This window comes from Pseudoliparis swirei, chromosome 2, assembly GCF_029220125.1.
Source record: "Pseudoliparis swirei isolate HS2019 ecotype Mariana Trench chromosome 2, NWPU_hadal_v1, whole genome shotgun sequence".
NCBI lineage: Eukaryota > Metazoa > Chordata > Actinopteri > Perciformes > Liparidae > Pseudoliparis > Pseudoliparis swirei.
The window spans coordinates 11,622,183-11,636,093 of record NC_079389.1 but is presented as its reverse complement, the minus strand read 5'-3'; the positions used below and the strand labels follow the sequence as shown (position 1 = coordinate 11,636,093).

The 13,911-nt window shown below is 41.3% G+C and overlaps 1 protein-coding gene across 2 annotated transcripts; it reads right to left on the bottom strand.

Moving 5' to 3' along the window:
- Positions 1-129: 129 nt before the first annotated feature.
- Positions 130-12,082, bottom strand: prpf40a (PRP40 pre-mRNA processing factor 40 homolog A). Of its 2 annotated transcripts, none has more exons than XM_056422985.1 (26): positions 12,038-12,082; positions 10,638-10,781; positions 9,230-9,313; positions 8,665-8,683; positions 8,551-8,570; positions 8,371-8,412; positions 8,104-8,214; positions 7,540-7,660; positions 7,332-7,356; positions 6,920-7,135; positions 6,570-6,675; positions 5,175-5,239; positions 4,900-5,064; positions 3,917-4,025; positions 3,590-3,740; positions 3,317-3,450; positions 3,017-3,131; positions 2,645-2,736; positions 2,406-2,522; positions 1,970-2,107; positions 1,718-1,813; positions 1,533-1,619; positions 1,299-1,389; positions 1,152-1,213; positions 926-1,081; positions 130-755 (listed from the first exon to the last, which is right to left on the bottom strand). In XM_056422985.1, exons 1-26 carry the CDS (start codon positions 12,038-12,040, stop codon positions 666-668), a joined length of 2,559 nt encoding a protein of 852 aa, XP_056278960.1. In that variant the 5' UTR covers positions 12,041-12,082; the 3' UTR covers positions 130-665. The 2 variants fall into 2 exon arrangements, with proteins under 2 accessions (XP_056278960.1, XP_056278968.1); XM_056422993.1 differs by having other exon boundaries at positions 697-785.
- Positions 12,083-13,911: the final 1,829 nt, after the last annotated feature.

The following is a 13,911-nucleotide window of genomic DNA, read 5'->3' as shown; positions in this document are numbered from 1 at the left end:
CTGGATTACTGCAGGACTGTTGCAGTCGGCTCTGCTAGATTAACAACTAGCACTACGTATTGACCCCAAATAAATACCGGTCATAACATAACCACTGGCAGCTGGCTTATCTATGAAAGAAACAGTCCATTGTCCATTGAAACATTTTATTACAGTTCACGACAGTATGTCAATTTAAACAGATGCTCAAATTAAAACCTTGTTGGATCATTAGAGAATACAGTTAAGTTAGACCAAATCCAAAACATTCTTTCATTTCCTCTGAACATATCCAGAGAAAATGAAAGCTGCTGTATGCCGTCCTTAAACCTAAAAGAAAGCGCTACTTCTCAGGTGAAAGACGTCAGTGTGACATTTAAGATATACTTTTAATTGAATATAAAAATGATTGGCAATGGAAAACATGTACAGCTAGTCAACTAAAAAATACTAACAAAAGCAACAAAAAGACAACCTGATATTTAAAGGTTGATCGGCTGATCAGTTTTCTGATATCAAATTAGTCACCAAATAAGTGTGTAAGCTCAATGTCGCACATTCCCATGAATACCAGAGAGCGGATCGCCACACCGTCCAGGGTGGTGTGCCCAGGACAGTCAGATGAGCGGGAGGGGAATGCATGTTTGTAGAAGTGAAATACAATCAAAGAGCAGCGGGAGGGAGTCTCAAGGTGCATCCAGCTGTTCCAGTAAAGTTCTTCTCCTCTTCTCCAGCTCTCCTTCACTCAGCTCACTGCCTGATGTATCCCAGCCGCCCTGAACACAACGCACTCAGTATGATATAAACTATGGGGAAAGAAAGTGAGTCACATGATGGTGGTTAATGCTAACTGGTACTAGTTAGATCTCCCTCACCATCAGGTTACCATAACAACATCCATTCAGGTATCAGCTTGCTCAAATGAAAAGTAAATGATATTTTGTACCTCCTCTTTTGCAGGTTTTCTTTTAGGAGACTTCTGTTTCGGGTCGGAGCGAGGTTTGGCCCGAGACTTGTCGTTCTCTTTATCTTTCTCTAAGTCCTTTTCACGCTTTCCATCGCGCTCTCTTCCTTTCTTCTCATTGTCGGTGTCTGGCGATGCCTAGGTGTCATAACCACCATCAGTTCACAGACAAAACACACGGGGGGGGGTCCTCCTCCTGGATACTTACAGACTTGTGGCGTCTCTTCTTGCCCTTCTTCTTGTGCTTCTTGGATTTTTTATAGCTTCTCTCTGGTTTCAGGCAAAACATGTCGTTAAGTAGTGCAGCACTTCTTCCATACGATGATGAATAGATCAGAGCTTTGAATCCACTCACCAGATTCTCCGCTGGATGAGCGCTCAGAGGGAGATTTGGATTGCGACCTCTTTTTCTTCTTGTGGTATTCGTCGTCCTCGGACTCGGAGCCCTGTCAAAACATTTAAGTGGAGCAATTCAGAGATTACCGAGGTGTGATATGGAGCATTGACATCAAGGTATTCCTGTAGATTATAAACTGCCAAATTGTCTCTGCAGCTTTGTGTCTTGTCCAGGCACAACGGGACTCCGTACCGATCGAGAGCGGGACCGCTTCCTGTGGTGCTTCTTGGACTTCTTCGAGTGCTTCTTTGTCTTGGAGTGGTGGTGTTGGCATTCATGCTGTTAAAAAGATTGGAATACATGGCGTGTTAAACCTTCGTTGCCTTCTCATCAAGACTAATCATGTCAGCCCATCCCCACTGTCCTGGCAGACTTACCTCCAAGACATGCATGAATTCTTTGAATATCCTCTTCCTCTCCGACTCCAGAGTCACGTCTTCAAAGGCAGATTCTTTTAAGAACCGATCTCTGATCTGAAATCATCACAAAACCCTCGGTACAATTAAACTGAAAAGCTACTGTACAGTGCTTTACAGATCACTTAGAAATGATGTAGGATAAATATCAGGGAGAGTGATGTTCAAATAAAATAGTTGGTGCTTTAGAAGAATACGGCATAAAGGACGTACCCCCTCCCATGCAGTCTCTGGCTCCAGTGTGGGCGTGGCCAGCTTCAGCATGTTTTTAAAGGCCGCTTCTTTCCTTTTCATTTTCCTGGCCTCCTCCTTCTCTCGCTCTCTCTCTCTGGCTTCGGCCTTCTCCAGTAGCTACACAAATAGGTCAACAAAAAAAATGTTACTCCAATATAAACAATGAAAACAACCAGGAAAAGTTTTTTTTAGCCTGAGGCTGAAAGACATAGATACACCTTACCTTAAGCGTCAATAATAAGACTGTTAATTAACAATAATAACAACATATATTTTACATTCTTAAACCTCAAGCCAAGTTACTCAAAATGTTCTCCTCTCAGACTTTTTACCAGCATCTGTGTTCTTCTTCAGGAACTCTGTAGGATTTAAGAAAAGCTTGTGGGAGACATGTACGTAAGGACGAGAGTCTTACGCTGTTGAATGCCAGCTTAATGTTTCCTGCGTCCAGTGTGGTGGCTCTCTTGTCCGAGCTGATGACGGATCCAAAGTCATCATAGCTAGTGTTGACCTCCACCAGAAAGCCTTTGTCCTAGCGGCACAAAGGAAGCAGATTAACTCATTGTGTGACATCAAATAAAATATCACGACAAACTCTGAACTGAACCACAGACGTGAAGTTTGTTCCTGCGACACGATGCCAGAGGTACTTACCTTGAGAATATCTTTGATGATCCTCTTCTCATCGTGGTAGCGGGCCTTCAGGTCTTCTACATAGAACTTGAACAGATCCAAGGGAGTGGATCCTGCCGGATGGAGAGGAGGAGTCAAAACATGGAGACGATGTGATCTGCTCCAACAGCAGAGCACAAAGCATAATCATAACAACGATACAGAAACATGTGTGCAGAATGTTTTGATAAATGTATTTCTTGAATATATAAAAACAAAATGTGTCTAAACTAAATGGGGTGTAAAGGATTGAACGTCGTTGACATGTGGTCTCTACATCTGGAGCCGTGTCTGCTACATTCATATGTTCACGTCACGCTGTCTGCATCGTGTGTCGGCGGCCTGCTGTCCTACCCGACTGGCCCAGCATGTTGGCGAAGCGGATGTCTGAGCTCAGGGTCGGGTACATCTCCATCCAGGCCGACATGGAGTGAAGCTGACCGTGGTCGTGGAGCTCGTCCAGAAATTTCTGAGAAAAACAAGAATTCAGGACAGAAGCTGATATGCAATGGTAATACGTATAGAGTGTGTCCCTTCTGTGCTACAATTTACTTTGGCAATTTAACAACTGTACCATGAAGTACATTTGGGCATCAAGCCTTTCTTTCACCCATGTGCTTTGGAGATGCACATCTCATCTCCCGTCGCCCTCACCTGGAAGGCCTCTCTGTTCTTGCGCTGCCGTCTCCTCTCTCTGAGAAGAGTCTTCTGTTTCTCCTCCTCTTCCTCCTTCTCCAGAGCTCGGATGTGCTCTTCAAAACAAATGAGGGCATCCTCTTTGTCCATATCTGTCAGGAGGGAACAACACTCATCAGCGGGGAGGATTGAGAACCAAGTGAACCGATGATTATTGCAAATATAATAAGGAATAATCTACTAGCTCCAAACTAAATTGGTCAATAAAAACATGAAGTTGCGCTGGCATACTTTGCAGCTCCTCATCCTCTGCAAAGGTCGGGTTGTCCAGCAGGTACTGCTGGGCCTCAGACCAGGTGGTGCGGTACGTGACGTTGGCCATGTTGTCCAAAATGTTCTTCAGAGCTTCCCAGTTCCTCTTCCTCAGCTGCTTGGCTTGCTCCTGGAAACATTTTAGAGACGGGAACCAGATGTTAATTGTGCCAGTGTTCACAGAACCGGTCATTAAGGAACATCGCTTATGATGACGAACAGAAAAGTTGAATGATTCTACAAAATTATGATAAACAGGCAGACTGAAAATCTCAGTTGAGGCTCAACTGTAGAACGAAGCCGTACCTTCTCTTTCTTCGCGAGGTAGAACAAAACATCTTCATAGATCTCCAGCCTGTCCCGCTCTGGCACACAGCTCCACACCTCATGCTCATTAAACATCTGTTCTGCTTTCCTGGATTGCAAGTACACACAGACACACACACGTGTACACACACACACACGTTTAGGATATTTTCATACAATAACCCACATGGGGGCAGCATTACACAGGGAAATTGACCTCCAACACATTTAGTTTGTAATGTTTAGTGCTAGTCATCAGATGCACAGATGCCTAGCGATAATAGAACATTAATTTTACATGTTAATAAGAACTTGCAGCCGTCTTTCATGAAACTCCTTGACGACTGCTCTAAACATGACGGTCAGAGGCAGTGACAGACTGTAGTGAAATAAGGTATTCGATGTAAGGAGACACCAGCCAGCCCATCTATCAAGTCAAACTGCCTGTTGTGTGCCATCCCAGATTACAGTTAGTCACCACAACAACAACCCCCCCGAAAGAACTCTGAAACTGGTTTGTTGTCAAGGTCACTGGTCGATCTGTCTCGATGACTTTCACACAAATGCCAAACCAAAGAGTTCTGGTGAACTGGATCTCATGCGAGAGGAAGACTCCTTACTACATGTTTATTTGAGCCAACTGAATAACTACATATTTAGTAAAAGGTTGCTATTTCTAGTTTACGCATCTCTGCTGCATTTATGAGAGTGTAAAATTCAATGAAAAGCATAAAACAGACCATGAAGTGAAGAACTGCGTCCAAATCCAAAAATGTCACAAGCACTTAACATCAGAACCAACAAAGCACAAAGTTCCTTAAGAGGAAGCTACCAGGGCTGGAACTGCATGATGGCCACTGCTGACCTGTCACGGATCCCAGCTGCATAATTATACTGACAATACAGGGAACCACAAATCAATATATATATATATATAATTTTAAAAAACAAATAACTTTTTACGAAATCACTGCAGCACTTACTTGTATCTCGTGGTAGAAGTCATCTTCTCGTGGTTCTCCAGGAACCTCTGAAAGGTCTCTTTGGACTCCTTGTATTTGATTCTGGTCTCCTCTTTTTCTTCCTTCTCCGTTTGGACTTTGTAGGCATTGAACGCCTGTTTCTTCTCACTCAGTTTGGGAAGGGCACTTTGTTGACAAAGGAAAGTGAGAAATGTAGGTCAGAAGGGCCTCATCATCCTCATCAGCAGCAGCTGCTAATGTAAATAGGCTGAACCAATGCAAGGAGACGAGTGTACCTGTAGCGAGGATCATTGATAATCATTTTCATAGCCTGTTCCCAGGAAGAGTTTGAGGACACACCCTGAAATACAGAGAATTAAAAGTCTTGATAACTTGTACTCTTTAATTGACAATTTAAGTTGACATTATGATATTTCTAATATCTGATTTTTTAATAAAATATATTAGGGGAAATTAATTGTTTTTTTGCAAGTTGTTAGAGCATGATAAACAGGTAGAGGAACAATGAGCTGTGCTGCTCTGTCTCCTAAAAGCCAGAACATTTTCTTAATTACTTATAGATGTCTGGGTCATAGGTGTGGAGGAGCAATAATTATAGGGGGTTCTGCAGAGGACTTATGCAAGCGGCCTTTCTGCCCCGTGCCTCTCAGGGACTGACTCATCCATTATGAACGGGTTCCACCGCTTGCCGGTCCTGTAAATTGTCACAGTTATTCTAACTCACTGAGGCAGGCCACTTTTTCTCACCGTCTTAATCCTAGCCAGCCCTGTGCCTTTGATCCAATAAAGCTAATCATAGAGACAGAGCTATTAAGATCTTGCAGGAAATGACAAGCAATCTCAGAGTAGAGCTTTGTGCACAGCATTGAAGAGCCTAAATATAGCAGCATCCAAGGTGGGTGGTGCTACGCCGCCCTGCGACAAAACACATCCACGGCAACACCGGGTGACGCTTAACAATTGAGCTAAGACCTCCCAGTGTCCCCTGAGGAGGTAAAGGGATTAGATCCAGATCACAATGCAAAGCAAGTGCTGGTAAACACGTCCGACATTAGGAGAGATTGGCCTGATGAATTAACATTAAAAACAAAACTATGTATAATTGTTTGCAACTCAAACCTCAAATCTATACGCAATTATTATTTATATTTTACTACGACCAGCAACTGTATAGCTCAGTTGGTCGGACCAGTTTTCACCGAAGGAGGATGAAATGTGGCATAGAGGTTAAGTGTATGGGTGTGTGTGTGTGTGTGTGTGTTGTAGTAAGTGGCATATAACAAGGTACATAACCTCGAAACACTTCATTTACCAAGGCCAAACCCATAACCTGTGAAAGTGTACACGGTCACAGATATTGAGAATGTGCACATAATTTACCACGAGCTAATAGTGATTGGTAAACTTCGGCCACGTTGATGATATTTTGCATTGGAAACAAAGCTCCACCTGACGTTATGAGCCAGTCAGCTACACTCTTTGTAGCTGGCACATGCTAAATGAAGTCTAAATTATTAATGGTTACTAATGTATGTCTTATATTCTATTCGACCTGCCATCAATTAATACTAACGGACGCTGTAGGCTGGCGGAGACAGCGCCGCCTGTGCACTCTGCTCCAGTGTGGCCCCTGTTCTGCTCCATGTTGACCCCTTTGACCGCCTGCTCACCTTCTCCTTCAGCAGCTCTTTGAAGGCCTGCTTGGCTTCCTCTTTTGTGTTCCATTTGTATGTTTTCTTCTGAAGTTCTGGCCGCTCTTCTTTTGTGACTTCAATACTGAGTGCAAAGGAAGATGTTAATGCATCCACTTAACTGTGTTTAAGACGTCGAGCATTCATCACATCGGGAGATGGGAACATTAAATAAATTTATGAGACGCAAAAATAGATCTCCTCATCCATGAATACATTACATTGAAAGGGTGCTCACTGCTGTGTACATAAACCCAGGGTCATGATGACTCTATCTGAATACAGTGTATATCAGAGTAACCGTCTCCATATCCAACATAATGGTTTACCTGGCTGTGGCCTCTGTGACGGCTGAGCTCTCTGAGGAAGCCACAGGTGCATCCGCAGTCTTGACCTCGTCTGTGTGATGCAGAGCCACCTGAGACAGGTGTTCCTCTGGGACTGCCATTGCAGTTTCCGCCTCCATAACGGTTACCATAGAGGCTGTATTATCTGCTTGCATTGCAGGAGCTGCTGTAGTGCCAGGAGCCATCGCCTCCGCCGTCCTGAAATCAGACCATGACGGGTCAACCCACAACATATGATAGAAAGAACAGGACAATGTCGCAAAAATGAAAAACATTCATTGTAAAACAAAAAGGGTTATGATCGTATTGAAGTTATTTTAAATAATCACTGTATTTGTTGTTCATAATACATGCAGCATTGAAGAGTAACTTAAGGTAAATAAGAAGCTCTTACCCATTCTCCTCTGCTTTGATCATTGCTAGAATAGACAAAAGGCGATGTGAGGGAACTTGTTTTCATTTCAAAGCATACTGATGATAAGACAACAGCACAGAGATAAATGTACTGCAGGAGGCTAATCCATACAGCGCAGTACAAATCAGGATGGAACATCAAATCCTCTCTCACACAGGTTTGACATCATCAGACAGCAGTTCTTTACCTTCCAGATCCTCCAGATCTTTGGGTTTCGTCCATCTGGACTCCTTCGTCTGAGAGTTGTAATAATAAGGCTTCCCTGTGTCTGACTTGTACTCCTTCCAAGGGCATTTGGACAGCATTTGCTAAAGAGGTGGCAAAAGAAGGTATTTCAAGTAAATAAACTGCACAAAGATAACTAGTGTGATGTTATGATCCATATGAAAACAAATATCAGCCATGATGCAATTAATGATCGATTCTCTATTCAAAATCGATTCTCAATTTAGGACATATGGGTGATAATTTCATGATATACTCCAGTTCGCTGTACGCAATAAAGGCAGTATTGCAAATTATGTCATGAAAGGAGGGTAAAGTGTGTAGAACTTCATGGAGTTTTCATATTAGAAATGCATTGAACAACACTGTGTGTGAGTGGGAACCACCATATGAGCACAACGCAAAGTGGCAGCAATTAGAAGGCCAGTGGGGCACTCATGACTCACTGACCGGCAATGTAAACTAAGCACAGAGTTTCAAATGCAGCACCTTTAAACATGTTATGAAAGTGATAAAGGTTTTATACCTCTGCAGGAGATTTGAGATCCTCTGGTTTCTCCCATGTGGACTGCTTGGTCTCTGTATTGTAAAAATAGGTCTTCCCATCCAATGATTTGTGTTCTGTCCACAGGGACTTCTAAAGCAGAAACAAACAACAAACAAAACACGTGTTTCACTTCTTAAAAGAAAAGAAACAAAAAAACACTAAAGCTCGACTTTAGATCTTTTTACAGCTTCTAGTTAATATTGTCATGTCTTTTATGTCCATCTTTCAATTTCAAAGTAGACAAACCTTCTTTGGTTGTTCGTCCTGTGGAGATCCATTTGTGTCAATCTGGAACAAATTAAATGTTGTCAGACTTCAGTTATTGAGGAGACAGAAGACAATAGTCAGGAATGAATAAGTAAACTAAATTGTCACAATTGTAAACTTGTAGCGACTGCATATGAAGAAAAAATATACTACACTTACAGCTGTTTCAGGCGCAGCTGCTGTAAGGATAAAAACACAATCAGTCAGACATTTTACTTGATAACGAATACAAAATATGCAAGATAATGAAAAGTAGTAAATTTAAGACCGTACCAATGGAGTCAACACCAGGCTGAGGAAAAGAAAAAAAGTGTGAATTATTTCCCCCAAGAAACAAATGAATTCAGCTGAGAATACAGACTAATCATTCCCAATACACAGTAACAAAGCCTTCTTATCACACTCTTAAGATGCAACAACATACTTGCGATGATAAAGTGGATGTCTTATGATCTCTAAAAGAGTCTGGATGCTGTCACAAAATATTTATACATCATATTACTCATTTGCATCACTTGCTTATCTCTCAGCATGAAACTAAAATTAACAGAACTGTGTGTCATTACGACGGCAGCTGAGGCAAAAACAAAAATAAGCACATTTTTAATGCAGGTGTTCATTTGAATTATATTCAGTCACTGTATATAATTAAGTTTTGTTTATGTTTTAGTTAAATGCGTGATTAATAATGTACAGATTTTCAGTGTGAATGACAACTATTCACATGCAACGGTGTTACTGGGCAGAGCAAATGACACACTTAGCATTTCAGAGATTGCAGTGAATTTGAAGACGTGTGAAACAGAGCACTGATGGAAAAAGTAGTGAGGAGTGTTACCGGTCCTGTTGGTTGTACAGCCGCAGCTGGCATGTGAGGAGGCATCATCATCCCTGGCATCATAGGTGGCATCATGCCTGGCATCTAATAAAAGAAGCATCATGAAATATTCATCTGGCATTTCCATACCACCCAGTGCAAGAAGAAGTATTAAGACCCAGTGTAAGACAGGGTGTTGGTGTCAGTGTGAAAGGCTGCTTGGGGGGTAGCAGGTGAGACTTAAACCGAGTTTGCTGTGCTTATTTAATGGTGTGATGCCACCGCGATCTGTGAAGCAGAAACACACAAACTACATCCTCTCGCCAAGTTTTTAGGCTGGTGTTGTTGGCACCTTGATCAAACACTCTCCAACATCACACTTATTAATAAGCATGAAAGGACCACATATGCTTGCTAAATGTGACCCATTTCTGCTTCCAGATAAATACATGAAACTAGAATTCCCCTGTTGCGGTTGTTTGCCTTCAACAATTTGGGGCGACTGCGGGACAATTTGGGGCGACTGTGGCTCAGTGGTGAACAGGGACTACTTCAATCAGAGTATCGGCGGTTCGATCGCCCGCTCCGCTGACCCATGTTGATGTGACTTTGGAAAAGACACGAGTCAGGTTACAATTTACATCCATGTCTGTACAAATTGTTACCACTTCATCATTTCGTCCCATTACACATTTCTGTGAAATTCTCATAATTAGCATATGAATTCTTGAATCATGTTTTGTGTGGTCAGTGATCTTTGACCACCAAGTTCTGATCTGTTCGAGGGGCAACTGTGGTAGAGCACGGTTGTCCTTCGATCAGCGGATCGATCCTCGGCTCCACTAGTCCATGTCGATGTGTCCTTGGAACACCAAATGGGGTGTGAATGGTTAGTTAGTCCTGATGGACAGGGTAGCCTCTGCCATCAGTGTATTTTTCATACACTGATGGCACTATACAAGTCCAATTTCCGTTACACCTTGAGTGAAAGTGGACATTTGCAGTAAATTCCCTCGAGGCATTACTGAGATATTGCATTCACGAAAATAGGACAGACAGACGATCTGAAAACCTAATGCCCCTGGCCACAGCTGTTACCAGGACAATGATTTAAAAAAGTGAGTGACTGCCTCAGCAGGATTCAGTCAACCGATTGTAGAGGATCAAAAAGTTGCAACGTTAATGGCATCTATTTAGAGGACGATGAGCAATGTAAGGGCAAGTAAAGCTGAACACATCTTCTGTGCAGAAGTGCTAAACAAAACAAGGAAGTTCAAATGTATATTTCTTGTAACAATCTAATCTTAGTTTGATTTAGGCGCAGGATGTCTACTGATGCGAGAGGAGAAGCAAGACGGGATACCAAGCCCTGAGAATGAACAACTCCAATACATTAGAGACAAGCCGACAAGCGTCCCACAAGGCTCACCTGTCCCATTGGCGGTGCACCCATTGGTGGCATTACACCAGGGGGAATTATACCAGGAGGCATCGGAGTCATGCTGGGCGGTCTCTGTCCCATCGGGGGCATTCCAATGGGAGAGTAATGAGGCGGTATTCCTGGTGGGCCCATCTAGACAAATTCATAGAGAAAAAGGATGCATTTGATAAGAACAATATTAATAAAGACCGTGATAGTTACCACTCAGTACAACCCGCTATGACCTCTGGCAACAAAAGGTGAGAACTTAACTGTCAATTAACCTGAATGGTTCATGTTAAACCTAAATGAACATGAATTACAATTGGGGCGGTATCCCTGATTATTTTGCTTTCTCAAATAATCTGATAAATTCAGGACTCGCTTGAGCACACATCTACTTACAAATCCTGTGCGCTCCCAAAAGTTGACTTGCAAACGGAGAAGCACTCAATTGTATTTTAAGCTCTCTGAAATCTTTTTTCGTCACTATAATCACAGATTATAATATAATAACAATATGTTACATATAACCAAGGCATAAGTACAATTAATAAAACCCCTAACGTTAACTAGTCAGTTACAACTTGTGTGTATTGCTGAGTGTGACCTAACTTATTAATTCGGAGAGAAATTCCATGGAAATATTCAAATGAAACTAATATTTCTGCAGACTCCATTGATTTAGGTTGATATAACTTTATTTAAAACATTAACCGAAATTAAGTTAAACTGTATGTACGGTTCCGACAACGCGGGTGCATTAAGCTTATACATAATCAGGGAACCTAAGGTTACGTAGCTATAATGTTAGTTGTGTCTGAACGACCATTACTTTCGTTTGTGTACATGCTTTATGAAAAAGCTCACCTTTACGTCTGAGTAACGCTAACTTACCAAGCAGGCGAACTGTTACCGTGTAAAACGCTGTTCGTAATGAATGACTACAGACTCCGTCTAAAGCCTGGAGAAGAATAATGGTTGACGTAAAGCTAATGCGAGGGTTTAGCGGCAAGCTAGTTAGCAACTAACTTATTCAGATAGCTAAACACGACTTTTATCGGCCCCGGGATGTGGTTTAAATATCCGAATGCCGTTAGAGGTATTTACCGATGTGATTTACAACCAAAGTTAACAGCACGTGAGTGGCCTCTCCCTTTATTTTATGAAAAGTATCCGTTCCAGGACATAGTCGGGACCATGACACTATGTGTGTGGCGCTATCTAAGCTCAGCGTTAAGCTAACACGACATGCATGTGATGGTATAGGACGTGCAACTATATTATAGCATCATGAAGCCAAAGAGACGGTCATTAACTAAATGCCAAATAAGTACACGTATCATATTTACAATTATTGTCTTTAATTGTACTGTGATTCATATATTCTTTTGAATGGTTGTACTCACCATGTTGACGAGAGGGTAGAAACCTCCTAGAAACCTGAACACCTCTCAACAACCAGCACAACGATTGGTTCAACTTCCTCCTCGTGTAGCGAGGTCAAAGGTAACGATTCTGTCGCGTCATTCTGCGGCAGTAATGTGCAGAAATGCGCAATAACCAACAGACAGAGTGGTAATATTCTGATCTATACTTATTTGAGTGCCTGGAAATACAATCAGCCACAAGAACATGCAAACACTGAGTCCTCTCCACGAGGAATGAGCAAACTATATCTGCGAGGATGAGCGTAACATGAAAAAAAAGACAGTAAATCGAGATTAAATAAGTATTTTCTTCGCAAATTAGCCTCTCCTAAAACATGAAGATAACCACATTACAAAGTGATTAAGCAACAATAAAATCACATACACAAATAAATTATTTTAATAAAATAAGTTATAGTAAATACAATTCAGTAGACATAATCACAACCTAATATAGAGTAGCCTACATAAATAGATACATTATTTTGTATATTAGATTAGATTAGATCGATTCAACTTTATTGTCATTACACAAGAGTACAAGTATGGGGCAACGAAATGCAGTTAGCATCTAACCAGAAGTGCGAAGCAGAAGAGTGCAGACTATGTGCATAATGGTAATATAAATATAGATAAATAGGATATATACAGTATGATTTAAGATATAAGTGGTATGAACAGTAAGAACATGAGCAGCAATAATGGTGATTAGTGCAGATGTGATATATCCCAACTTCTAAGATTAGACAGAAAAGACTTTACTAATAAAAAAAGATGCAGGCAAACTAGATAGAAAACACAAGAAATACAGAAGAGTTATAGAGCTACATCGCATAGACAGAAAGGTATATAGCAATGAAAAATGTTGGACAAAACCCCTTTTGCTTTTTCAATACAGGTTTAATGTTCAAGGACAATGCTCTTCTTCAATATGATCTTGATGTGTTTGGAGAAGTGGCTGTGATTTTTCAAGTATTGGCTTCTTTGACACAATTCTACTGGCAGTGTGTAACTGGAATGAGCCCCGATGATAGTGGACCATTAGAATGAGCTCAGTCAATACACTTTTCACCTCTTTAAGTGCATTCACATGCATGGCTATGGTCTTCGTTTGTTCTCTTCTCCAGACACAAAACAAGGTAAAGCAGTAACTCACCCATTGAGAGGGATATTCAGATATAGCAAAGATAGCTTAACAGCCTAATGAAGACATTGGTGATCATTTATTGTTGTTTATGTTCAGTAAATATGATATATGTTCACATTCTTAATTTTTTTTAAATGACCAGAGTATGTATTCAAGATCTTTTCAAAATGAAAAAACAAATGTTCATCTATATACTGTAGCTATATGCTGCGCAGTGCTGTTGTTTACTGAGGAGTTACCACAGGGATTCAGAGTGCTATTAGAGTGTGAAGCGTGCAACAAAGGGCTGAGAAACAGATGAGCCTACATTCAAGGTAGACTGCAATACGCGCTGATGTATTTACTGACAAGTGCAGGAGAATTCCCAATCCATTCTCTTAACAAGCCAAAAGGAGAACAAGGCGACAGTTAGTGATGGATTGAGCGACAACCTAATGATGGGAGTCAGTCAACCACAGAGCATCACTTCATTTTCTTCTTCAGGGAAACAAACAAACATAAAACAAGCCATGAATCAACAATAGCTGCAAATGGTTTTGGTTAGACGGAATGATTAAAAAGAAAGAAGATTTAAAAAAACAATATTAAGGCCTACTAGATAAAAGTTAAATTGGTATCAGAAGTTAGAGAGACTATTCCTCAGCTTCCTCAGTAATAAACAGTTTTAGCCTTTCATCTTCACAGTCAGTGTGATTAAATGCTCAGT

Coding starts and splice junctions, on each gene's coding strand:
- prpf40a (XM_056422985.1), bottom strand. Junction 7,357..7,539: donor AGATCTGGAGGATCTGGAAG/GTAAAGAACTGC, acceptor TGTCTATTCTAG/CAATGATCAAAGCAGAGGAG. Junction 3,132..3,316: donor AGAACAGAGAGGCCTTCCAG/GTGAGGGCGACG, acceptor TGTTTTTCTCAG/AAATTTCTGGACGAGCTCCA.